Source organism: Somniosus microcephalus, chromosome 4 (assembly GCF_052327205.1).
Source record: "Somniosus microcephalus isolate GS21.2 chromosome 4, FLI_Smic_1.0, whole genome shotgun sequence".
Taxonomy (NCBI): domain Eukaryota; kingdom Metazoa; phylum Chordata; class Chondrichthyes; order Squaliformes; family Somniosidae; genus Somniosus; species Somniosus microcephalus.
Window position 1 is genome coordinate 216096818 of NC_140990.1, and position 24472 is coordinate 216121289.

Sequence of the window (24472 nt, forward strand, 5' to 3'; positions counted from 1 at the left end):
CGCATTACATTCCAGCTCCTAATTGTTGGATGAAGATATTGTTCTGATTTGTTTTTGCTCATTAGCATAACCACACACTTTTTTCTTTTGCTTACAGAATAAACGACCATGAAAATTGTGCAGAAATGTTAATAGAAGCTTTAGGTGCCACAATTGTTGATTCCAGAGATGCCAAAGGAAGGTATGAGTAACAAATGGAATTTATAGTTGCATAATCTGATACTTTTTTAAAATTTAGTATTAAAAATAATTTGCTCCAACTATCAATTAAACTTTAAACTAATTTCTGTTTGTGAGGTGTTAAAATCGAACTGAAATTTATTTTGATGCTTAAAAAATGTTAATTATGATATAGCACTGCACAAATTGGAACCCTAATCCCCCTTAGTTATTCTGGAATTACTTTTTTTGTGAGCTCAATAATTGGGATTGTAAGGCTATGGACTGGTGGGAGAGGGAGGGAACTTCACTTTGTTAATTTTCCATACCAAGCCATCTCTTGCAACTTTTTTGCTTCTTTAGAATTGATTACTTAAATGCCATTTTCAGTGATTATTGTTTTTTGGCATTAAGAATGATGTTGCTGTTCAGCTGTATATATTTGTCTTAGGATATTGAATGTTTTTGAATATTATTGCTTTTGAAATTTAGATTTGTACTGTAACTGTGCTCTGGTACTTCCAAGCATTATTCATATTCGTATGGATCCAAAGCTCTGAAAATGGGTTGGGGGAACAGGGTGGCACAGTGGGTTAGACAACAGTCTTGTACCTCTGAACCGGTGTTCAAATGCGGTCCAGACTGATGGGACAAAAATCTTCTCTGTCTGCTGGCTGCAAGAGTCCTTTGTGAAATGAGTTTGAGTCTCAATCAAGTTCCTTGTAGGCATTGGCACACAGCACAAAACAAGCCCGAATTGGTCATCTCAATCAGAAAGGCCATAGGGTGGCTGGTGGTGGAAGTGGGAAAAAATGTCATACTGGTGCAGTAAGGGTTACTTCTGAGGCAAGGTTGGGGCAGAGTGGAAGGACTTTTACATTACATCTGGCTGTGATATACATGACTTGGGGGTGATTGACGCTGACATTGTGTGCTTCAAATTGGAAGAATTCCATTCCCTTGTACTGTACTAACTTCTTCCAGCTTTAAGGGGAATGAATGGTTGGTTGTGAGGGGGAAGACTGATTAGAGACTATGGGATGAGCCACAAGTGGCACTGATTTTCAACCACAAGTCCAGGCAACCAGACAGAGCCAAAACATTAACTGGTTGGTATATATGATCGGACAAGGCAAGATTTAAATGGCACTGTCACTGTGACATCATAAGGAATGATTTTGTTCATTGGAACTTTGTGATTAAATTGCAAAAGACCATACATGTTGAAAATACCTTTCTCTGGGACTGTATTTTTAGAACCCCACTTCATGCAGCTGCTTTTACAGACCATGTGGAGTGTTTGCAATTGCTGTTAAGTCATAACGCACAAGTGAATCCTGTTGATAAGTCGGGGAAAACTCCAATAATGATGGCAGCTGAAAATGGACAATGTGGAGCTGTAGGTATGTAACCTTGACTTTTCTCTGCTTTCCAAAATGGTTTTAGTGATAAAGCAGTAAGTGAAATTGTGTATTTCTGTCAAAGCATATCTACCCAAAATGTCCTTGAATAGTCAAGACTACAAGTATGTTGCATTGTCCTTTCGTAGTCCAAGTAACTTGCATATTTCCACTAAGGCAAACCATATGGGTCTGTACACACATGATGTGGGAATGAACTCTATTTTCAATGTCAGTTGTTCTTGTTTAGTATTAAACCTTTTCCTCCATAGTTAAGTCAGAATTTCTAGGAAAATGTATTACATTTATTTTTAAAGGACTTCCTGACTTTATTTCACATCAAGTGTGCTGTAGCCCCCAGTATGTTGATGGAAAATTGAGACATGGTTAGAGAGTGACATTGAATGAGGATATGGAATGCTGTGTACCATGCACAGAGCAAGATAAATGCAGAGGGGAAAAAAATGTTGGGAACAGACAATAAATTCCCTGTAATAAAAGCAGAAAATTCTGCAAACGCTCAGCAGGTCAGGCAGCATCTTTGGGGAGAGAAACAGAGTTAACTTTTCAGGTCGATAACCTTTTGTCATAAATTTTCAGTGATGGTGACCTGCATACTGATGTTGTAGTACTGTTTTGGAACTTATAATCACAAAAGAGTGGTGTGAAGAGTGAGGTCATGCATACATTTGTAATCTGCTTGCATTCAGACTGTTTGTTCCAAAAGAGAACCATTACAATGCAATATTTTTTTTTAAAGTGATCGAGTTGCAAGGTACGTTAAATTTCTCATTGCTGCATCAAAAGACATTAATCATAGAGTAGGGACACAACATGAAAACAGTAGGCAAGTGACTTATAAGCAAAAAAATTTAATTATATTTTTATAAATTCCAACTTTTTAATTTCAAACTGAAATTGTAGTGTGACAGGATTCTTATCAGTGAAAGTCAAATTCCTATATTCAGTCAGCTCCACTCGTTATCAGCCAAACTTGCTGTTCAACCTCTAATGTCAGTTCCAAGCATCCTGTGAACATGCTGGGGAGTGGGAGCAGCAGGACAAAACAATGGTTCTGTTATAAGATGAGGGAAAGGCCAAATTTGTAGATATTTGGAAGAACTATGGAGTTACTAAAATAGAAAAAGAGAACCAATGAAGTCACGACATCTTAGAAATGTTTCTAAACCAGCAATCCAGCTATTTCTATGAAGGAAAATGCCATTGTAAATACTATTAATGGTAAGTACGCCTCTTTAGAGCATCTCTGTAGATTTACTTAAAAAAGCGCACACAAAATATCCATATTGAGAAACCTGTGCTGTTCAGTAAAAAGTAGACCAAAGAATTAGAGGTACATCTGTCAAATCGAAAACATGTTGCTAGGGGGGCACGGTGGCATAGTGGTTAGCACTGTTGCCTCACAGCGCCAGGGACCCGGGTTCAAATCTGGCCTCGGGCGACTGTCTGTGTGGAGTTTGCACATTCTCCCTGTGTCTGCGTGGGTTTCCTCCGGGTGCTCCGGTTTCCTCCCACAGTCCAAAGATGTGCAGGTTAGGTTGATTTGGCTATGATAAATTGACCCTTAGTGTTAGGGGATTAAATACGTGGGGTTACGGGGATAGGGTGGGATATGTGTCGGTGCAGGCTCGATGGGCCGAAATGGCCTCTATCTGCACTGTGGGGATTCTGTGATTCTGTGAACACTGGTGTCTAGCATTGATGAAGGTGTCGCAATGCTTGGTGGACACTGAAACTGAAAAAGTAAAGGGAATCGGGGAAAATTTTCCACTGGCTGGAATCATACCTAGCACAAAGGAAGATGGTTGTGGTGGTTGAAGGTCAATCATCTCAGCCCCAGGACATCACTGCAGGAGTTCCTCAGGGCAGTGTCCTAGGACCAACCATCTTCAGTTGCTTCATCAATGACCTTCCCTCCATCATAAGATCAGAAGTGGGGATGATCGCTGATGATTGCACAGTGTTCCGTTCCATTCGCAACTCCTCAGATAATGAAGCAGTCCATGCCCACATGCAGCAAGACCTGGACGACATTCAGGCTTGGGCTGATAAGTGTCAAGTAACATTCATGCCACACAAGTGCCAGGCAATGACTATCTCCAACAAGCAAGAGTCTAACCACCACCCCTTGACATTCAACGGCATTACCATCGCTGAATCCCCCATCAAAATCTTGGGGGTTACCATTGACCTGAAACTTAACTGGACCAGCCACATAAATACTGTGGCAATAAGAGCAGGTCAGAAGTTGGGTATTCTGCGGCGACTGTCTCACCACCTGACTCCCCAAAGCCTTTCCACCATCTACAAGGCACAAGTCAGGAGTGTGATGGAATACTCTCCACTTGCCTGGATGAGTGCAGCTCCAACAACACTCATGAAGCTCGACACTATCCAGAACAAAGCAGCCGGCTTGATTGGCACCCCATCCACCACCTTAAACATTCACTCCCTCCACCACCGGCGTACCGTGGCTGCAGTGTGTACCATCACAAGATTCACTGCAGCAACTCACTAAGGCTTCATTGGCAGCACCTCCCAAACCCACGAGCTCTACCACCTAGAAGGACAAGGGCAGCAGGTGCATGGGAACACCACCACCTACCTGCAAGTTCCTCTCCAAGTTACACACTATCCTGACTTGGAAGTATATCGCCTATCCTTCATCGTTGCTGGGTCAAAATCCTGGAACTCCCTCCCTAACAGCACTGTGGGAGTACCTTCACCACACGGACTGCAGCAATTCAAGAAGGTGGCTCACCACCACCTTCAATTCAATTTTATTTGTCATATATGCAGCAGACGTGTGTACTGCACAATGAAATGTTGGTTTTTACGAGTCCTCCCAACATTGGAATAAATATGGCATAACAATGATAAAAATACTAATAGAAATACTAATAGAAGACAGTAATAATAAATAAAACAACAGTAATAAATAATAAATTAATCGTTCATGAGTCTTATGGCCTGGGGGTAGAAGCTGTTTCGAAACCTGTTGGTGCGAGACCGTATGCTTTGGTATCTCTTACCGGACGGGAGCAGGGCGAAGAGGTTGTGGCTGGGGTGACTCGCGTCTTTAATGATTCTCAGGGCCTTCCCCCCGGCACCTCTCGGGGTAGATATCCTGCACAGCAGGTAGTTTAATTCCTATAGTGTGTTGTGCAGCTTTCACTACCATCTGTAGAGCCTTGCGGTCTGTGGCGGTGCAGTTGCCATACCAGGTAGTGATGCAGCCGGACAGGATACTCTCGATGGTGCACCAGTAGAAGTTGGTGAGAATCTGGGGGGCCATTCCAAATTTCTTCAGTCTCCTGAGGAAGAACAGGCGTTGGCATGCCTTCTTGGTTACGACGTCGATGTGATTGGACCACGTTAAGTCCTCCGTAATGAATACACCCAGGAATTTGAAGCTGCTGACCCTCTCCACCTCAGCCCCTTCGATGTAGATTGGGGTGTGTCCCTCCCCCTGCCGCTTCCTGTAATCCACGATCATCTCCTTTGTTTTGCTGATGTTGAGGGAGAGGTTGTTGTACTTGCACCATTCTGCTAGGGCTCTTACCTCCTCCCTGTAGCCTGTCTCGTCGCCATCTGTGATCAGGCCTACAACTGTAGTGTCATCAGCAAACTTGATGATGGAGTTGAAGTTGTGCGTGGCCACGCAATCGTGAGTCAACAGGGAGTACAGAAGGGGGCTGAGCACACAACCCTGGGGAGCTCCCGTGTTCAGGATCAGTGTGGAGGAGGTATTACTGCCTATTTTCACCATCTGCGGTCTGCCCGTCAGGAAGTCCAGGATCCAGTTGCATAGGGAGGTGTTAAGTCCTAGCTCACTGAGCTTGTTGACAAGCTTGGAGGGGATAATGGTATTGAATGCTGAACTATAATCAATGAACAACATTCTCACATAGGTGTTCCTCTTATCCAGGTGTGATCAGGCAGTATGCAGTACAGTGGCGATGGCATCATCCCTAGATCTGTTTGGGCGGTAGGCAATTTGGAGTGGGTCCAGTGTGTCGGGTAGTAACGAGTTGATGTGGGTTTTGACCAGCCTCTCTGAAATACAGAGTAGATTTGCCTTTCTAAATCTAGGCTTTATTAACCTTAAAAACCCAGCAGCACATCTTCAACACCCAGTCCCAACCAAGGCTGTAGAGAACTGAATTTAAGATGGCCACCACAAATCACATGACATCAACTACCAATGAGTTTACAGCATATATCTCAATGCAGGAAACAGGCAACCAATCACAATACTTCTTACAAAACAAGAATAATCACCACACTCTCAAAGCACTTCATGATGACAGAAGTGAATGCTATGGGGCGGTAGTCGTTTAAACAGGTTACTTTTGTTTTTTTGGGGACTGGAATAACCGATGTCATCTTGAAGCGGGTAGGGACTACAGACTGGTACAGTGAACGGTTGAATATATCCGTAAACACGGCTGCCAGCTGGTCAGCGCATGCTCTAAGGACACGCCCAGGGATTCCATCTGGACCGGGTGCTTTGTGGGTGTTCACTCTCTTAAAGGTCTTGCTCACGTCAGCCACGGAGATTGAGAAGACCCGGTCATCCTGAGCCGTGGGCGCCCTTGTAACAGGCCAGTTGTTGTTGGCCTCAAATTGGGCGTAAAAAGTGTTAAGATCATCCGAGGGCAGTTAGGGATGGGCAATAAATGCTGGTCTTGCCAGCAACACCCACATCCCATGAACGAATAAAAAAAAAAAAAAAAAAATACAGGTCTCGATTTGTTTCCAAAATGACCAGTTCCACTGAGTTTTGCTGGCTTGAAGTTTTAATTGTGATGACTATGCTGCAATTGGAGTTTTATCAATTCTTTTACAACCAATTTTTACCATTTTTCTATTTCAGAGATCTTGGTAAACAGTGCAAAGGCTGACTTAACTTCAAAAGACACCAACAAGAATACAGCTCTTCACTTGGCATGTAGCAAAGTAAGAACAAGGAAAGGCCATTTGGTAGCTTTTACAAACTTTATTGTGGATTCTATCCAGTACATTTAATCTTCAGAGGTGACTAACCCTGATAAAACTTCCAATGAATTATTTTGTTCCCTAGCTAGCTCCCTACATAAACTAGCAAAACTCTAGAATTTCGATCTAGCTATATAATCCATATTAATCAAAACTGATCACTTCACATTCCACAAATTACACTTCCGTGGCCCCAGTGCATCATCCATTGTATTCCAGAGTATTTGGCCATCTGTATTCATCCTTATATTTGCATCTTTCAAACCTGTTCTTGAACAGATAATTATCCAGCGCTAATGAAAAAGCAGTACAGTACATTCTCGTTAATATGGTCGTCTTCTATCAAAGTCACTTCCAAGAGCCAGTTTGTGTAAAATGTGATTTTTTTTATTTTTATGATCTCTCCTATTTGTACCACATCCTGTAGGTCAGTCATTCATAATCATGGTGGCTTTTAATTTTGCTTTTTGAAACAGCTGACCTTCCGATTTTCTGTTTAGTTCTTGTGGTGCTATGGAAGCAGGCTAACAGAGGAGGCTTGACTAATTTTTTCCCTCTAAGATATTTATGGTACAAGGCTGATGTAGGATGTTCTTCACTCATAGGCCCGTATTTTCTGATCGCAGGCCTCCCGCGGGCGGAGGCTTGCGATCTGGAAAAATCTACGCCCTTACCTGAGGGCTCCCAGGATGCACATGCTTCCGCTCCTGGGCCTCTCCAAACTCCAAATGCGTAGGGCCCACGTACCCCAGAGGCGCATGTAGTTCGCAGCATCCCTGGGATCACGGAGGCCATGGGGAGCCAATCAATGAAGGGAATCTCCCTTCATGCACTTGACGGGAAGACCTGTCAAACATATGAATGGAGATCACCCCAAAAACATAGTAAAACTTCAAATAATTTTTTTTTAATCACATTTTTAAAATTACTTGAAATTACAATAAATTAAGTATTTTAAACAAAAATTTAATTTTTTGAAAAAAATCATTTAAGTTTTTTACAGAACTAAAAATACTTACCTTTTTTAAAGTATTTTAAAATGATAAATCGGTGACTTTTTAAAAACTTTTTTCAACTCTTAGCCTGGTAAAAGCAGGCCGTACGTCTGATTTTACCAGGCGCAAGAATTGTAAGGGTTTTCTGCTGGTGGAGGGTCTCCAAAAAGCGGAACTATCCACCCGCAGAGGCCCTTCTCTAGGGCAGCCGGAGGATCTGTCAAGACCATTCCTGACAGATCGGAAATGCCGGTTTTCAGCGCATGCGCTGTGCATGCCTGAAACCGGCATTTCCGATGTCCCTACGGGTGGGTACACAGCGCATACCCACCCGTAGGGATCGGAAAAATCTGGGCCATAGTGTCAAATGTTTGGAATGGACTTTGGAGTATCAGAGGCAAAAACCTTGGATTATTGATGAGAATTGGATTCTGTGATAGAACATAGGAACAGGAGTAGGCCATTCAGCCTCTCGAGCCTGTTCCACCATTCAATAAGATCATGGCTTGTCTGCGACCTAACTCCATAAACCCGCCTTTGGCCCGTATCCCTCAACTTTTTGTTAACCAAAGGTATTATCAATCTCTCATTTAAAATTAACAATTAATCTAGCACCAATTGCCATTTGCGGAAGTGTTCCAAACTTCTGCCACCCTTTTGTGTGTTGAAGTGTTTCCTAATTTCACTCCTGAAATGTCTGGCTCTAATTTTTAGGCTATGTCCCCTAGTCCTAGAATCCCTAACCAGCGGAAATAGTTCCTCTCTATCTGCCCTATCTGTTCTCGTTAATATCTTGAAAACTTGGGTGATGGGGGATTCTATGTTTCCTAGATAAGAGTTAAAATAAGGGAACTATGTTTTCTTATCCAAATTTATCTTGTGATCTTGCAGAATTTTGATATGCACTAATCATTTTTCCCTTGGTATTTACTCCTCTTGCTGCCCATGTACCATTCTCTGAAAACCAAACAAATTGCTCCCCCAAGTCTGCCAATGTGGTAATACAACTAGTAATTGGGAGGGATTCATTAGTGACCCAGATGATGTGTTGTGATTTCCACCCGCCCCCCCCACTCACCGTCCATGTGGAAAAATAGCCCAGCAAAGGTTGTCAATTATTGGTGTAAATCTGCATTGTTCTATTGCATGATGCAGTATATATTAATATACTAACCTGCTGCTGCACTGCGTAGATCATTGTACATGAATTTAACAGGGCCTTTTTTTTTAGATAATCATTCAATAAAATCTATTTATACACACATTGAAGAATATGATGAGGCTTTAATTTTTCAGGAAGAAATCCTAGGGTAAATACATTACAAAGTACTTCCCCTGGCTCAGTTAATTAAGTTATTTTGACTTTGCAGTGTATTTTTTCCTTTTTTTGGGTCTCGGCATCTCTTCTGAGATGCAACTATGATATAGATCCAAGTGATTCAATTAATTTTAATGGAAAACACTACTTTCCAGCAGGCTGGAGATTGATCTGGAGGTTCCCAAACCTGGAAAAATTTACTGCTGCGCGTGCATGTCGTGGTACCTCAGGTGTCTCTAGACTGGTCCAAAACACCGGCTGGGATTAAGATCAGTGGAGTCACTTGGGTGTAAATAGGTGCCCCTGTGACCTTTTCTACTAGAATGGCACAAGAGGGTGCGGAGCCCTCAGATAGCAGGTCTTTTGTGGTGTGTATGAATGTATTGTATTCAAAATGTGTTATTTAGCAAGTACAGAAGGTGCTACTTTAACAATGTCCTCGAGGAATTTTTCGCTATCCTTTCTTTCTAACCAATTAATTGTTATGTACTGTCATTTTTAATACCTTGTTTTTTCATAGATTTGTGATTTTTTTTTTAACTTTTTTAATTTTAACAAGTGAGAGGAGCAGTCTTGAAGCAGTTACTGAGCCCAGCTCGAAGGGAAGTGAATTAACATTTACATTTGAGACTAATGTAACTCTTGATTAAACTCTACTAGTGTTCCTCAACTCTATCACACTATTGAGTTGTCACTTTTTCACAGTTCTCCATTGATAGTTTAAATATTTGAAATAAATATGTTTTTAAATTGAGATAAATTACATGAAAATGAATTTCTTTATTGTGAGTTTAAAAGGATATTTCTGATGAGATGCTCTTAAGATTAATTTATTGTGTAGAGACTTTTCTGTGGACATGGGTGGACTGGAAGGACATTCCTACATTAATGGAACTGACAGTATTTGGACATCCAGAATATAATTCCTGTTCTGGATTAATTAGCTATTTAATGTACTGTAATTCCATTTTTAGCAAATTATTTAAATGTGAATTTCTTACTTCTGTTGGAGCTAAGTTTTGATATAGTGCAATGTTAGAACTTTTTCACAGTTAAAGTTTTGTTTATTCTTGTCTTGATAACCTTGTGGAGATGAAATATTGATTTATTCAGGGAAACAAGGAGAAAAACAAAAGTAGCAGTCAGAGAAATCAACGGTTTAAATCAAACATGGCCACAGTAAATAATAATTCTTCTCCTTCTTCTTCTTAGGCAGTCCCTCGGAACCGAGGATGACTTGCTTCCACATTAAAACTGAGTTCTCAGGTGACTGATGAGTCCAATGCGGGACCTACAGTCTCTGTCACAGGTGGGGCAGACGGTGGTTGAAGGGGCAGGTGGGTTGGGTGCTTGGGTTGACGTGCGCTGCCTGCGCTTGGCTTCTGCTTGCTCCCGGCGAAGAGACTAGAGGTGTTCGGCGCCTTCCCGGATGCTTCTCCTCCACTTTGTGCGGTCTTGGGCCAGGGATTCCCAGGTGTCGGTGGGGATGTTACACTTTTTCAAGGAGGCTTTGAGAGTGTCCTTGAAGCGTTTCCTCTGCCCACCTGGAGCTCTCTTGCCGTGCCGGAGCTCCGAGTAGAGCGCTTGTTTTGGGAGTCTCGTATCGGGCATGCAGACAATGTGACCTGTCCATCGGAGCTGATTGAGCGTGGTCAGAGCTTCGATGCTGGGGATGTTGGCCTGAGCAAGAACACTGATGTTGGTGCGCCTATTCTGCCAATTTTGCAGGATAATAATAATAATAATTCGAATAGGTCTAAGAGCGTTAAAAAAACAAGCCTGAAGGCTTTGTGTCTTAATGCAAGGAGCATTCGTAATAAGGTGGATAAATTAGCTGCGCAAATAGAGGTAAACGAATATGATTTGATTGGGATTACGGAAACATGGCTCCAGGGTGGCCAAGGCTGGGAACTCAACATCCAGGGGTATTCAATATTCAGGAAAGGGAGGTGCGATAGCATTGCTGGTTAAAGAGGGGATTAACACAATTGTAAGGAAGGATATTCGCTCTGATGATGTGGAATCTTTATGGGTAGAACTGAGAAATACCAGAAAACGTTAGTGGGAGTGGTATATAGACCTCCAAACAGTAATGCGGAGGTTGGGGATGGCATTAAAAGGGAAATTAGAGAAGCGTGCAATAAGGGCACAGCAGTCATCATGGGTGACTTTAATCTACATATAGATTGGGCTAACCAAATTAGTAACAATACTGTGGAGGAGGAATTCCTGGAGTGCTTACGGGATGGTTTCCTGGACCAATATGTCGAGGAACCAACCAGAGATCAGGCCATCTTAGACTGTATTAGGTATTATGTAATGAGAAAGGATTAATTAGCAATCTTGTTGTATGAGGCCCCTTTGGTCGGAGCGATCATAATATGATAGAATTCTTCATTAAGATGGAGACTGAAGTAGTTGACTCAGAGACTAGGGTCCTGAATTTAAATAAAGGAAACTACGATGGTATGAGGTGCGAGTTGGGTAGGATTGATTGGGGAATGTCACTCAAAGGGTTGACGGTGGATAGGCAATGGCAAACATTCAAAGACCGCATGGATGAACTACAGAATTTGTTCATCCCAGTTTGGCATAAAAATAAAACAAAAAAGGTGACTCAACCGTGGCTAACAAGGGAAATTAGGGATAGCATAAGATCCAAGGAGAGGACATATAAATTGGCCAGAAAAAGCAGTAAATCTGAGGATTGGGAGCAGTTTAGGATTCAACAAAGGAGGACAAAGGGATTAATTAAGAAGGGGAAAATAGAATATGAGAGTAAGCTTGCAGGGAACATAAAAACTGACTGTAAAAGCTTTTATAGATATGTGAAGAGAAAAAGATTGGTGGGTCATGCGTAGATCCCTTGCAGTCAGAATCAGGGGAATTTATAATGGGGAACAAAGAAATGGCAGACCAATTAAAGACATATTTTGGTTCTGTCTTCACAAAGGAGGACACAAATAACCTCCCAGAGATGTCGGGGAACATAGGGTCTGATGAAAGGGTGAAAGGGAGGAACTGAAAGAAATCAGTATTTGTAGGGAAATGGTGTTGGGGAAATTGACAGGATTGAAGGCCGATAAATCCCCAGGGCCTGATAATCTACATCCTAGGGTACTTAAGGAAGTGGCCCTAGAAATAGTAGATGCATTGCTGATCATCTTCCAACATTCGATGGAATCTGGAACAGTACCCATGGATTGGAGGGTAGCTAATGTTACCCCACTATTCAAAAAAGGTGGTAGAAAGAAAACGGGGAATTACAGACCGGTAAGCCTGACATCGGTAGTGGGGAAAATGCTAGAGTCCATTATAAAAGATGTAATAGCAGAGCACTTGGAAAACAGTGACAGGATCGGACAAAGTCAACATGGATTTGCAAAAGGTAAATCGTGCTTGACTAATCTACTGGAATTTTTTGAGGATGTAACTGGTAAAATAGATAAGGGAGAACCAGTGGATGTGGTGTATTTGGACTTTCAGAAGGCTTTCGATAAGGTCCCGCATAAGAGATTAGCGTGTAAAGTTAAGGCACATGGGATTGGGAGCAAGGTATTGACTTGGATAGAGAACTGGTTGGCAGACAGAAAGCAAAGAGTTGGAATAAACGTGTCTTTTTCCGAGTGGCAGGCAGTGACTACTGGGGTACCGCAGGGATTGGTCCTTGGACCCCAGCTATTCACAATATATATTAATGATCTAGACAAGGGAACTAGATGTAATATCTCCAAGTTTGCAGACGACACAAAGTTGGGTGGGCTGTGAGGAGGATGCAGAGAAACTCCAGGATGATTTGGATAGGTTGGGTGATTGGGCAGAAGCATGGCAGATGCAATATAACGTGGATAAATGTGAGGTTGTGGGGGACTACGGTCTCCCGCGTAAAGAAATAGGCAACACAGCGAGCTACAAGAAATAGGTCTTTACTCCAACTCTCACAATACAGAACTGAATTGGTGAAGCCCGCGAACCTGTGATGACTCACGGATTGGTCACCTGCTGGAACCTGATTGGTTTTCCTTCTCTCAGCAGCAGGCAAGTCTGAACGTGCCTTATTCCTCTCAGCTTGCAACTGTCTTGCGGGGGGAGGGGAATACAGCAGTTAAAAGGGGATTATACAGGTTTATCTACATACACACAGTGTTTCCCCAATGTGGCAACGCCACAAGGTTATCCACTTTGGTGTCAAAAACAGGAAGGCAGATTATTATCTGAATGGCAATAGATTGGGAGAAGGGGAAATGCAACGAGATCTGGGTGTCTTTGTGCACCAGTCGTTGAAGGTAAGCATGCAGGTGCAGCAGGCGGTTAAGAAGGCAAATGGTATTTTGGCCTTTGTAGCGAGAGGGTTTGAGTACAGGAACAAGGACGTCTTGCTGCAGTTGTACAGGGCCTTGGTGAGACCACATCTTGAGTATTGTGTGCAGTTTTGGTCGCCTTATCTGAGGAAGGATGTTCTTGCCATGGAAGGAGTTCAGCGAAGATTCACCAGGCTGATATCTGGGATGGCAGGAATGACTTATGAGGAGAGATTGGGTCGATTGGGCTTATACTTGCTGGAGCTTAGAAAAATGAGAGGGGATCTCATTGAAACTTGTAAAATTCTGACAGGGCTGGACAGACTAGATGCAGGAAGGATGTTCCCGATGGTCGGGGAGTCCAGAACCAGGGGTCACAGTCTAAGGATAAGGGGTAAGCCATTTAGGACAGAAATGAGGAGGAATTTCTTCACCCAGAGAGTGGTGAACCTGTGGAATTCTCTACCACAGAAGGCAGTAGAGGCCAATTCATTAAATATGTTCAAGAAGGAATTGGATATATTTCTTAAGGCTAAAGGGATCAAGGGGTATGGGGAGAAAGCAGGGACAGGGTACTGAATTTGGATGATCAGCCATGATCGCATTGAATGGCAGAGCAGGCTCGAGGGGCCGAATGGCCTACTCCTGCTCCTATCTTCTATGTTTCTATTCCCCCCATGCCAGTTCCATATCCATCAAAAGTAACTTAGCTTTTGGATGTAATAAGTATTAAGGTTCAAATTTGAACCTAAAATTACTTTGCACATATAATATATGAATGCTTAATGCATTTGCCTGACATCATTTTGTCAGCTGTTTTAATCTGTTTCTTTTAAAACTGCTGACAAAGCAATGTCATATGAATGTGTTGAAATGTTCGTATACTAATACTGCACAAAGTAATTTCTAGGCTTTAGCTTTTATCTTTTAAGAGTAAAGCATACATAAGTTATGGAAGATGGTATTCGAATGCAATCCAAAGTGGAATGTGCTTACCATGAGGAAAATAACCAAAATTCCATCCTGGTCCTGCAGTACAGATTCATCCCATCACCTGAATTCAAATAATAGTTATCAACTGCCAGAAGGCGTGAGACCAACCTGTCATGTGATTCTCTCTAAGTGAACTAATTTTATCAGAGCTTACACTTCATTACCAATGAGGCCTAAAGATATGGGGGGAAAATTCAGTTGGTTTGCGCCTCCTGTTAGCACCTTAAGAGGGCGCTAATGGGGCGCAAAGCAACTAGCGCCCGTGAGTGGTGATGTTTGTGCTGCTCACGAAATTAACTAGACATTTTGCGGCAGCGCTAAACATTACCGCCACGATCTCCTGCGCCGGCAGATCGTGACGTCAGTTGAGTGTGTAGCGCCCCGGACCAGATATTGAGTGACACTCCCTGCCTTACTGCCTGCCACTAGCAATAACAGGTTGAGGGGAGCGTTTTGCAGTCAGAAAGGGACTGGGGGAGCGCTATTTAAAGGCGACCGCTTCCTGCCTTTTTTTGTTAGTGACATTTTTGCACCACGCATTCCGAGAGAGAGAGAGACTTCTGGAGAGATTCAATGCTGTGTGAAGGAGTTTTGGGTGCTGAGCAGTACTTTGCAGGTTCATTTTGATTTGCCCTTCCTTGTATCGATTTAGAAGAGACAGTGGGGGCTGCACTCTGAGCTCTTTCCTTGGGCCTCTCCATTGTTCTTTCCAGCAGAATTGATGTACAGGTCTCTCCAGGCTGAGGTTCAAGACTGCAATGAACAGGGTGTGGATGGAGAGCAAGATCAACCCTCCCCTTTAAGAACTGGCCGGCACCAGTGTGTCTGTGTTCCATTGCTGACTGACATCACATGAGCTTCGCCCGCGCTCTGAGTTAGCGCCTCACTCCTCGGCCTTTGCGCCTTAAGACAGGTGTGTAGCGCCTGATTTAGCGCTCCAATCACCTCCAGGGGCGATAAAAGCCAAGTTTGCAGTCGGAGGCGATAATTAGCGGCAGGCGCTAATCTTTGCGCCCGGCCGATAATTGTGCCCCAAATGGGGCGATACTGAATTTCTCCCCCATGGCGTCTGTGAAATGCTAACTCAAATGGGACTATCTATGTTGGACACTACTATATTGTTTCGTATTCTGTGAACGATCCCAATTTTGCGTTATAAAGAATTATAGATGTTTGTAAATATAAATGCCATGAATTTTCTTCTAGACAAACTTTACACAGCTACAATTAGCCAAAACATCTTTAAACTGCACAGAACAGTGCAAAAAATGATTTTTAATATTTTGCAAAAATACCCAGCAGTATAGCTTTATTTTGCTACTGTGGGACATCATAGCCTCCCCTCACCCCTTCAATTTTCTTATCCTTGCATATTTCTTCTCCTAAATGTGCTAATTCACACTGGGCTATGATTTCAGGGGTGATTGTATCCTGTAGTTTCTCACCCAAGTGCCCATTATTCATGTCTGAATTTAGGCAGAGTGTGTTGGGAACCAATTTGATCATAGCTGAATCACAGCCAAGCCTGATCCTGTTCTCTCCAATTTCTAAATATGTGCATTTTTCAGTAGGGGTCACTGAACAGCAATTAAAAGTGGAAACCTGTATGACCAGGAGTGCTGAGGTAATACCCCAACTGCTGTCCTGGCTAAAATTAGCTAATTCAGCGCACACAGCAATTGAACCTAGGATCCTCTGGTGCTGGATGCCACAGATTTTTGGGAAGATATTGAATAAATTATTAAATGCCATACCCATAGGAAATAAAAAATCTAAGTTAGTAGCTGTAATAAATCGGATTTTGTTTTGGGTGGGTGGAAGGTCTTTAAAGCTTTTGATTCGACTGCTGTTAGAATTGCAGAGTAAGAATTGAACTGCAGAAAGTAGAAATTTGTCTGTGATATATAACAGTAATTGAAGCTGTTATGGTTCAAACCCAACATTTGAGCAAGAAAACCATATTAAATGAATAAAGCTTCAAAGCATGATAATGGTACATGTAGAGTATGCACATAACTTAATGTTATGAATTGTGATCATTTCTGGCAGGGTCATGAAAAATGTGCCTTGTTCATCCTTGAGAAGATAGATGGTGCAAGCCTTATTAATGCAACAAATAATGCACTGCAAACGTAAGTAGTAATTATTGCACGTTTTGAGCTGCTAGATATATTCTTAATCTATCCCATTTAGCACTGTGGTAGTGCCACATGACATGATGGAGGGAGTCCTCAGTGTGAAGAAAGGACTTGGCCTCCACAAGGACTGTGCGGTGGTCAATCCTACCAATGCTGTTCTGGATAGTGGTCTCTGCGACAAGTAGATTTACGAAGACGAGGTCAAGTAGATTATTCTCTCATGTTGGTTTTGCTCACTCGCTACTGCAAGCCCAGTCTGGCAGCTATGTTTTTCAGGACTCAGCCAATTAGGTCAGTAGTGGTGCTACTGAGCCACTATTTGTGATGGACATCGAGGTCCCCCACCCAGAGTATATTCTGTCCCTTGCTACTCTCAATGTGTCCTCCAAGTGATGGTTAACATGATGGAGTACTGATTCATCAGCTGAGGGAGGGTGGTAGGTGGTAATCAGTAGAAAGTTTCCTTGCGCATGTTTTACCTGAAGCCATGAGTCATTGTTGGTTCTTGAACCAATGTTGAGGATACCCAGGGCCACTCTCCCCAACTGTATATCACTGTGCCCCCACCTCCAGTGGGTCTGTTCTGCTGGTGGGACAGTAGATACCAAGGGATTGTGATGTAGGAGTCCGGACATAGGCATGATTTTGTGAGCATGATTTTGTTAGGCTGTTGCTTGATTAGTCTGTGGGACAGCTCTCTCAACTTTGGCACTGGTTCCCAGATGTTGGTGAGGAGCACTTTGCAGGGTTGACTGTGTTGGATGTGCCTTTGTTGTATCCTGATTCGATGCATAGGTTGCAGCCGAGTGATCCGTCTGGTTTGATTCTTTTTCTTTCTTAGCAGTTTAATATAACGAGCTTGCCAGATCACTTCAGAGGGCAGTTAAGAGCCAACCACATTGATGTGGGACTGGAGTTGCATATTGGCCAGGCTGGCAGGTTTCCTTCCCTAAAGGACATTAGTGAACCATTTGGGTTTTTGGATAATCCAATAGCTTTATGGTCACTTACTGGTGCCAGCTTTTTATTTTACTTCCAGTTTTCTTTAAACTGAATTCAAATGATGGGAGTTGAACTAATATTCTCTGGATTCTTTGTTCAGGCCTCTGGGTTACTAGTCCATAACCTCTACGCTACTGTTACGGTAAATCAACAAGTCTTCATTTATATAGAGTTTTTAACATGGTAACTATCCCAACATACTCCTGTCTCACTTTGGTGTGTGCTTTGCTAATCCAGTTTGTTTTAGTCCTAATAGTGTGGAAGTACCTTATGTTTGCCTGTCCTCATACTTGGGTAGTGTTGTTCTGTCTTGATTTCAAAAGATTTAAATCAATAATTTTATTTAACAGATGGGTGAATGTAAGTATCACTTGTATGACCAGTCCTTATTGGTAACTCAATGTTCATTCTTGACTTTATGATAATGAAGTTGTATTTTAAATGTATATTTTCAGACCTCTTCACATAGCTGCACGGAATGGGCTTAAAAAGGTGGTGCATGATTTACTAAGCAAAGGGGCAAGTGTTCTTGCTGTGGATGAAAATGGTAAGTATGGATTAATTTCTTACTAATGTTGCCACTCTCAATTAATTCAATACCGGACCAGAAATAACACTATTTAATACACAACACTTCTAAAAGTCTAACTGAAAGCACTCATAACTTTGTTGGCATGACTTAAACAGTAAAAGCAGACGTATTGAAAGCGGCATTTGAGTTTGCTATCTTACCTCCCTTTCTTTTGTTTTTGCATAAGACTTATATACTAACCATTCCCTTGTCTGCTTTTGTGCCCAGGTCACACCCCAGCCCTGGCTTGTGCTCCTAACAAAGATGTGGCTGACTGTCTGGCACTCATTTTGGCTACCATGATGCCTTTCTGTCCTCCCAGCACAATGACGTCCTTCAGCATCAGTCTAATAAAAAATGAGAGTTTGAATGCACCTTTATCCTATGATTCCCCTAATACGGGTAGCAACATTAATTCTTTCAACAAACACTTGTATAACAGTGTAGGAAAAATGGATAGGTGTCAGGAAGATGATGACGAAAATGATTCAGACTCAGAGACTTTCTGATTGGTTTTAGAAAGCTTGACATGCATGGGAAAAGCCTAACACTTGATTTGATGCTCAATAGAAGGATTACAGATTGTTCAATCAATCACTGCATATTAAAAAAGCACTTACTTAAAAGGCACTTTTCTTACAGGTTTTAGGAGGAAAGCAGAACCTTGGCGTATTGATTCATAAAGAGGACTATTGAGTAGGGCAAGTGATTTGCTATTGCTCAAGCCTGCCAGAAATTGGCATTTTCACTGTCTCTGGGACATTTTATGCAAAATTGTGGTATTTGGGCAGCAAATCATGCTACGTGCAGTAATTGGAGAAATTCATGGGATTTGTTACGGGATGCCATGCTGTTCCATGCCAAATCGCTTGCCCTATGAATGAGATATTAGAACCTTTTCAAATCAGCACAAACATGCATTTGCACTTCAGTAAAAACTTGCGGTTATAGAGTTGCTAGGGACTAACTATACACCTGAGCCGTTAACTACTGATAAACAATGAATGAACTGTTCCAGATTTCAGTGTAAAGTATTCATAGATTCCCAGAGAACTTGATGGCATCCTTTTATTTTAAATGTACCAGCAGGTTTAGGCTAGTGTTCAGCTAGCAGAGTGTAGTATTTCGTACCTTTTTATACAGCCTCGTTGGCAGCCTTTAAACAATGCACAGCAATTTTGTTGAAATCTACCCACCGGTAGGATGAAGAGAGAGTAACTGCCACAAAGAACAGTTATGACAAAGTCTGCTTCATCTGCCAAAGCTTATGTGTTTAATGGACCCATTCGCTCACGTGACAGGAACGCAGCAGGTGGAATTACGTTTTTTTTTAATGTCTGGCCAGCTACGCCAAATGGACCAAATGCGCCACAGATTTGGGACTGTTGCTGTTTTTGTTCTCTTAAAATTGTAGCCTTTTTTTAGTCGTCATGTTCTATTTTCGCAGCTACATTGAAGTAGCCTGTTTCAGTAAACAATGCAGTATTTTAAATAGAAATAAAATACATTTCACATAAGTGAGTTCAGATATTAGATTAGAAATCAGCAAGGTAAAGCTTGAGAATAATTTACAAAACCTCACATATAGATACTAAATATTAGTGCTCTGTGCAGTGGCTGAGCAATTACTGCAACCTCGAAATTTTGACTAAAAGCACTGAAAAACTTTCAAGAAACCTTAATTATCTTGTTACAGTAGTACTGTATATAACCGTTCCAAGCAGTTAAATTCCAGAATAGAGACCTCTGATATGAAATTGCTTTAAAGCAATAAATACCATATCATATTAAAGCACTGAAATTGAAGGAAAAAGGCCAAAAGTAATGGTCATACTTAGAGAAAACAAGTGTTTTGTTAACCAATTTTATTTAAAGTTTAAAGCTGCAGTATTATTTTGGACCTATCTGCTTGTCCATTTTACTCACTGAAATGGAATCAGCTGGTCATTTCTCTGTACTGTGGCTGTTTTTTAAATACTTTTTTTTGTTTGTATTTTGAAATTCAGCTTATTTGGTGAATCAGTAGAATACAAAATGAATACATTTTTGATTACATAAATTTGAGCAGGTATTGATGTACTTTTAAACTTTTTATAGTTTTTAATATAAGCATAGAAAAATAAATACTGGTACTTTGAGATCCATTGCATTGTGATTGGCAATCTTTGTAGCAAATTATTTCATTTTTGTTGAGTTCAAATACTATTTTGGTTTTGTTGCATTATAAAATAGTTAGTGCCTTTCTGCCCATGAGTATTTTCCAGATGGTTTCCAAATATCTTGTAGAATTTTGCTAATTCAGTAATATCCAAGCAATAATGTTAATTTAAATTTTAAACTTACAATGAATGTAACATTTTCTTTTAAAGGTCCAAAAACATCTGAATGAAGAGTGGTTTGTTCATAAAACCATCATATGGATTTTTTGCAGTGTTGTAGCATGTTTTAAAAGTGAAGTCTTGCTTGAAAGACTTAGCTGATCATAAATTGGTATTATTTGGAAACGGGCATTTACAAATTAGACAATCTGACTGTGTATCTTAAAACCATAAAAACAATTATTTGTGGAAGCTTATGCAGTGATCTATCCATTAAAAAGCCTAGATCTTCCATTTGGTAATCTTGTCTACTTATATGCTTTAGCATGTGCAATATGTCTTGTTACGGTATAGTACGGTATCATGATACAGTGACAGTGTTATATTTTGTTTTTATGCAGTGAATGTGTAACAATCTAGTGAAAATGAAAATGTATGGTGGAAGCAGTAGTCTATGGAAATTTTATGTATTTGGTCATATTTCTACAGTTACATAGGAGGTATAAAGCTTAAGACTTCTTTGATGTACTTCAAGACTGTCAAAGTATAAGAAGTAAACCCAAATCAATCTAAATCCAGCCTGGACCTCAAGCACACTTTGCTATTAGACTTTTGTGAACTACTGAATGCTTCAGTGATGTATAGAAGTACCTAACTGTAAACTACTTTTTTTTTAAAAAGCATTCAGATGCTGTATATTTTTATGAAAATAAAGGGTACAGACGCTGATGCAGCAATTTGATTTACGATGTCTTTCTTGAAATGCTTCCTGAACTTGACTGCTACTGCAGCCTAAAATGTTTAATGAATGTTCCCTTCTCCTTTTCGTTGAGAAGCATGCTGAGGCTCTTTACAGCCACTAATTTCTACTCGTCACTTAGTAATTAAAAAAAAACATTTGAGATCGATGTTGATGGGGCAGTAACAGCCTCAAATGGGGTCGGTAGCCTTACCACCCCGTTAACACCGGCGATGCGTCCGACTCCATTGTAAAAGGGGCCTTCCACCCGTTGTCCAAAGTGTATGTGTATTTCAGGCAATAGGCCCCTGTTAATATGAAAATCAGGGTTCAATTACATAAATAAGACCCCGATTCCCATTTCTGATCAGTTCCATGGATGATCAAAGTGAATAAGCCTTCTAAAGGTAAGTTTTAAATTATTTTTGTGGGCCCCAGAGGAACAGGAGTGCTCTTCCAGGGCCCACAAGAATAATCTGGGGTACTGTTGCCCGGGGACCACCACCATTCCACAATCATGACCCTCCCCCTCAGCTCGCAACATACCTTGCTGGTGAACTGCATCATGACCCCTGCTTGGCAATTTGCAAGCTCGCCTGACGAATTTAAATGAGGCCGGAGCCTCAAAATCATGGAGGCCACTTTGCTGCCAGAATGGGTGACCAACCAGAGCGCAACACAGGTCGGCTGCCCAAAAGACAAAATCTATCTGTCTTGATTTTAAGCATCTTGAGTCCACCAAGGTCTGACCATTGGTCTGTTTCTCTAACTTTGCATCTAAACAAAGCTTTGTTGCACTAAAATAAAAATTTTCTTCTGTCCCAAAGGTGATGCTTTATGTTAGAGATGGGTACCATGAGAGCCAGCAGTCCTTTGATATTTTGCTTAATTCTTCACTTGTGAGCCTGGGCATTGAGTGTCAGTAAGCTATCTATTCATTGGAGAGCATCAGTTCATGTTCACACGTTAGTGGATTCCCTGTGGTTACAGCCGTAAAAAAGGGTTGTTATTCCGGCAACAATAACCTCCGCTCAGATTGAGGCCCAAATGGTTTTAAACAACAAGCTTTAATATACACTGACTAATAAACAATATTACATTAAAAGCTGAGCAATTAATACAACTTGCTTGTCTTTCCATGAAGTCTTGTTCAAGCTGATCAGATTTGTAATACATGGTTGGGTTTCTGACTACCCTGAGAGCGCTCTCTGGGTAATCAGAAGCCCATCCACAAAAAATTACAAGTCTGATCAGCTTGAACAAGACTTTGTGGAAAGGTACAGGTTGTATTGATTGTTCACCATTTAATGTAATACTGTAGAACAGTTGTAAAAAAAAAAACACTGTTATTGGTCAATGTATAGTAAAGCTTGTTGTTTAAAACTACTGTACTTGGACCTGAGTCTGAGCAGAGGTTAGTGGTGCTGTCGGGACTAACAACCCTTTGTTGCAACTGTAACCACGGGAAATCCGCTAACACATACGTGCACTTTTTAGCAGAGGTGAATTGATAGCAATTAAGAGCAGCAACCTTGGCTGATTCTTTTCCCTGCTCAGTCTACAGACTCTGAGCCAATTGCAGTGCCTGTGCTGCTGCTCTGGTGGAGATTAGATGACCAGAAATTGAACCTGGGACCATCTTGGTTTATGTGTGACTGCAAGAAAAGGTCATGAGATGTAATTTTGCAATGATTTACTTGTACTTCTTTCAATTTAGTATACTGTATTTGCTGCTCACAATGTGGTCTCCTCTGCATTGGGGAGCCCAAACACAGATTGGGTGACTGCTTTGTGGAACATGCCTATTCAGTCCGCATGCGTGATCCTGGGCTTCCGGCCACCTGTCATTTTAATTCCCCACCCCACTCCGACCCCTCTGTCCTCGGCCTCCTACACTGTTTCAACGTAAGCTCAAGGAACAGCACATCATCTTTCTATTAGGCACTATACAGCCTTCTGGACTCCACAATGAGTTCAACAATTTCAGATCATAACCTCTGCCCCCATTTATTGGATGGCAGCTGTTGCTGATGATTCTGATACTCCCATTTACATCTTCTCTAAACCCATCTTCTGTTTACTTGTGTCATTACCATCTCCTTTTGCCTTGCACCATCACCCCTTTTGTCATTTAATCTCTCCTGACTTCCACCCTATCACAGACCTTTTGTTCTTTCTTCCCCTCCCCTTTCCCTGCTTCTGTAATTGCTTAAAACCTGTTGCATCTCTATCCTTTTCTAGTTCTGACGAAAGACCATTGACCTGAAACGTTAACTCTGTTTCTCTCTCCACAGACGCTGCCTGACCTGCTGAGTATCTCCAGCATTTTTTGTTTTTATTTCAGATTTCCAGCATCTGCAGTATTTTGGTTTTGTATACAATTTGTACCTTATTTTATGGTGTATTTGGGTATGCCATGCTCTGTCGAACCACTATGTTTTAATCTGTTGCTTTGCTTTAATAAAATCCTTTGCTCTCAATAATATGTCCCGATCTCCATTCAAATGAATAAGGGTGTCCGTCTGTGTTCTGAGCACTACTATAGAAACCAGACCTCCATTGCAACTTGGCATGCATTGGAGGACGGGAAGGTTGGAGGATAAGAAAGGTTCATAGACCATGTGGAAAAGAGTTGAAGCCAGTGCAAGTAATGGCCGCCCAGAGGATCATTAAGGGGCTGATTGACAATTAAATTGTCTGCTAGCGCTCATTAAAGAGCCTGCACGCCATTTTGGTGGCTAACACTTTATTTAAGGACCTGTCCTAACAGCGACCAGCTGATTAGGAGTAAACAAGTCATTGCTGAGAATTTTGAGCGCTACTTAAAGGTATACCACCTTTTACTGTTAACTTGCTGCTGGAGGTTTGAAGAGGACTTTTGAAACACATGGGGACTTCCTGGGACACTTTGTCAAGACTTCACCAACACTCTATACATTTATTCTGGAAATCTCTGAGGACTTCACCTAAAAAGAGTGATTCCTGGCTGGCCTCCCACATCCCACACTACGTAAACTTGAGGTCATCCAAAACTCGTCTGCCCGTGTCCTAACTTGCCCCAAGTCCCGTTTGCCCATCACCCTTGTGCTCGCTGACCTACATTGGCTCCCGGTTAAGCAGCGCCTTGATTACAAAATTCTCATCTTTGTTTTCAAATCCCTCCATGGCCTCACCCCTTCCTATCTCTGTAATCTCCTTCAGCCCTACAACCCCCCCCGCCAAAGATATCTGCGCTCCTCTAATTCTGCCCTCTTGAGGATCCCTGATTATAATCACTCAACCTTTGGTGGCCGTGCCTTCTGTTGCCTAGGCCCTGAGCTCTGGAATTCCCTGCCTAAACCTGTCCGCCTCGCTACCTCTTTCCTCCTTTAAGGTGCTCCTTAAAACCTACCTTTTTGACCAAGCTTTTGGTCACCTGCCCTAATTTATCCTTATGTGGATCGGCGTAAATTTTTTAAATCTTAAAATACTCCTGTGCAGCGCCTCGGGACGTTTTACTACGTTAAAGGCGCTATATAA

At 41.7% G+C, this 24472-nt stretch overlaps 1 protein-coding gene across 10 annotated transcripts in view; it reads left to right on the forward strand.

Moving 5' to 3' along the window:
- Positions 1-23438, forward strand: part of LOC147120214 (serine/threonine-protein phosphatase 6 regulatory ankyrin repeat subunit C-like) — a 247481-nt gene extending 224043 nt beyond the window's left edge. For 7 of the 10 annotated variants that reach the window (XM_085985811.1, XM_085985812.1, XM_085985813.1 and 4 more), the window contains 6 exons: positions 98-181; positions 1417-1562; positions 6457-6539; positions 16235-16317; positions 17781-17872; positions 18125-20956. In XM_085985811.1, coding sequence (XP_085841937.1) covers positions 98-181; positions 1417-1562; positions 6457-6539; positions 16235-16317; positions 17781-17872; positions 18125-18405 — 769 coding nt within the window. In that variant the 3' untranslated portion in view covers positions 18406-20956. Of the gene's footprint in view, positions 1-97; positions 182-1416; positions 1563-6456; positions 6540-16234; positions 16318-17780; positions 17873-18124; positions 20957-23247 lie in introns of those variants that run through there. The other 3 variants (XM_085985819.1, XM_085985821.1, XM_085985820.1) reach the window with 3 other exon arrangements.
- Positions 23439-24472: the final 1034 nt, after the last annotated feature.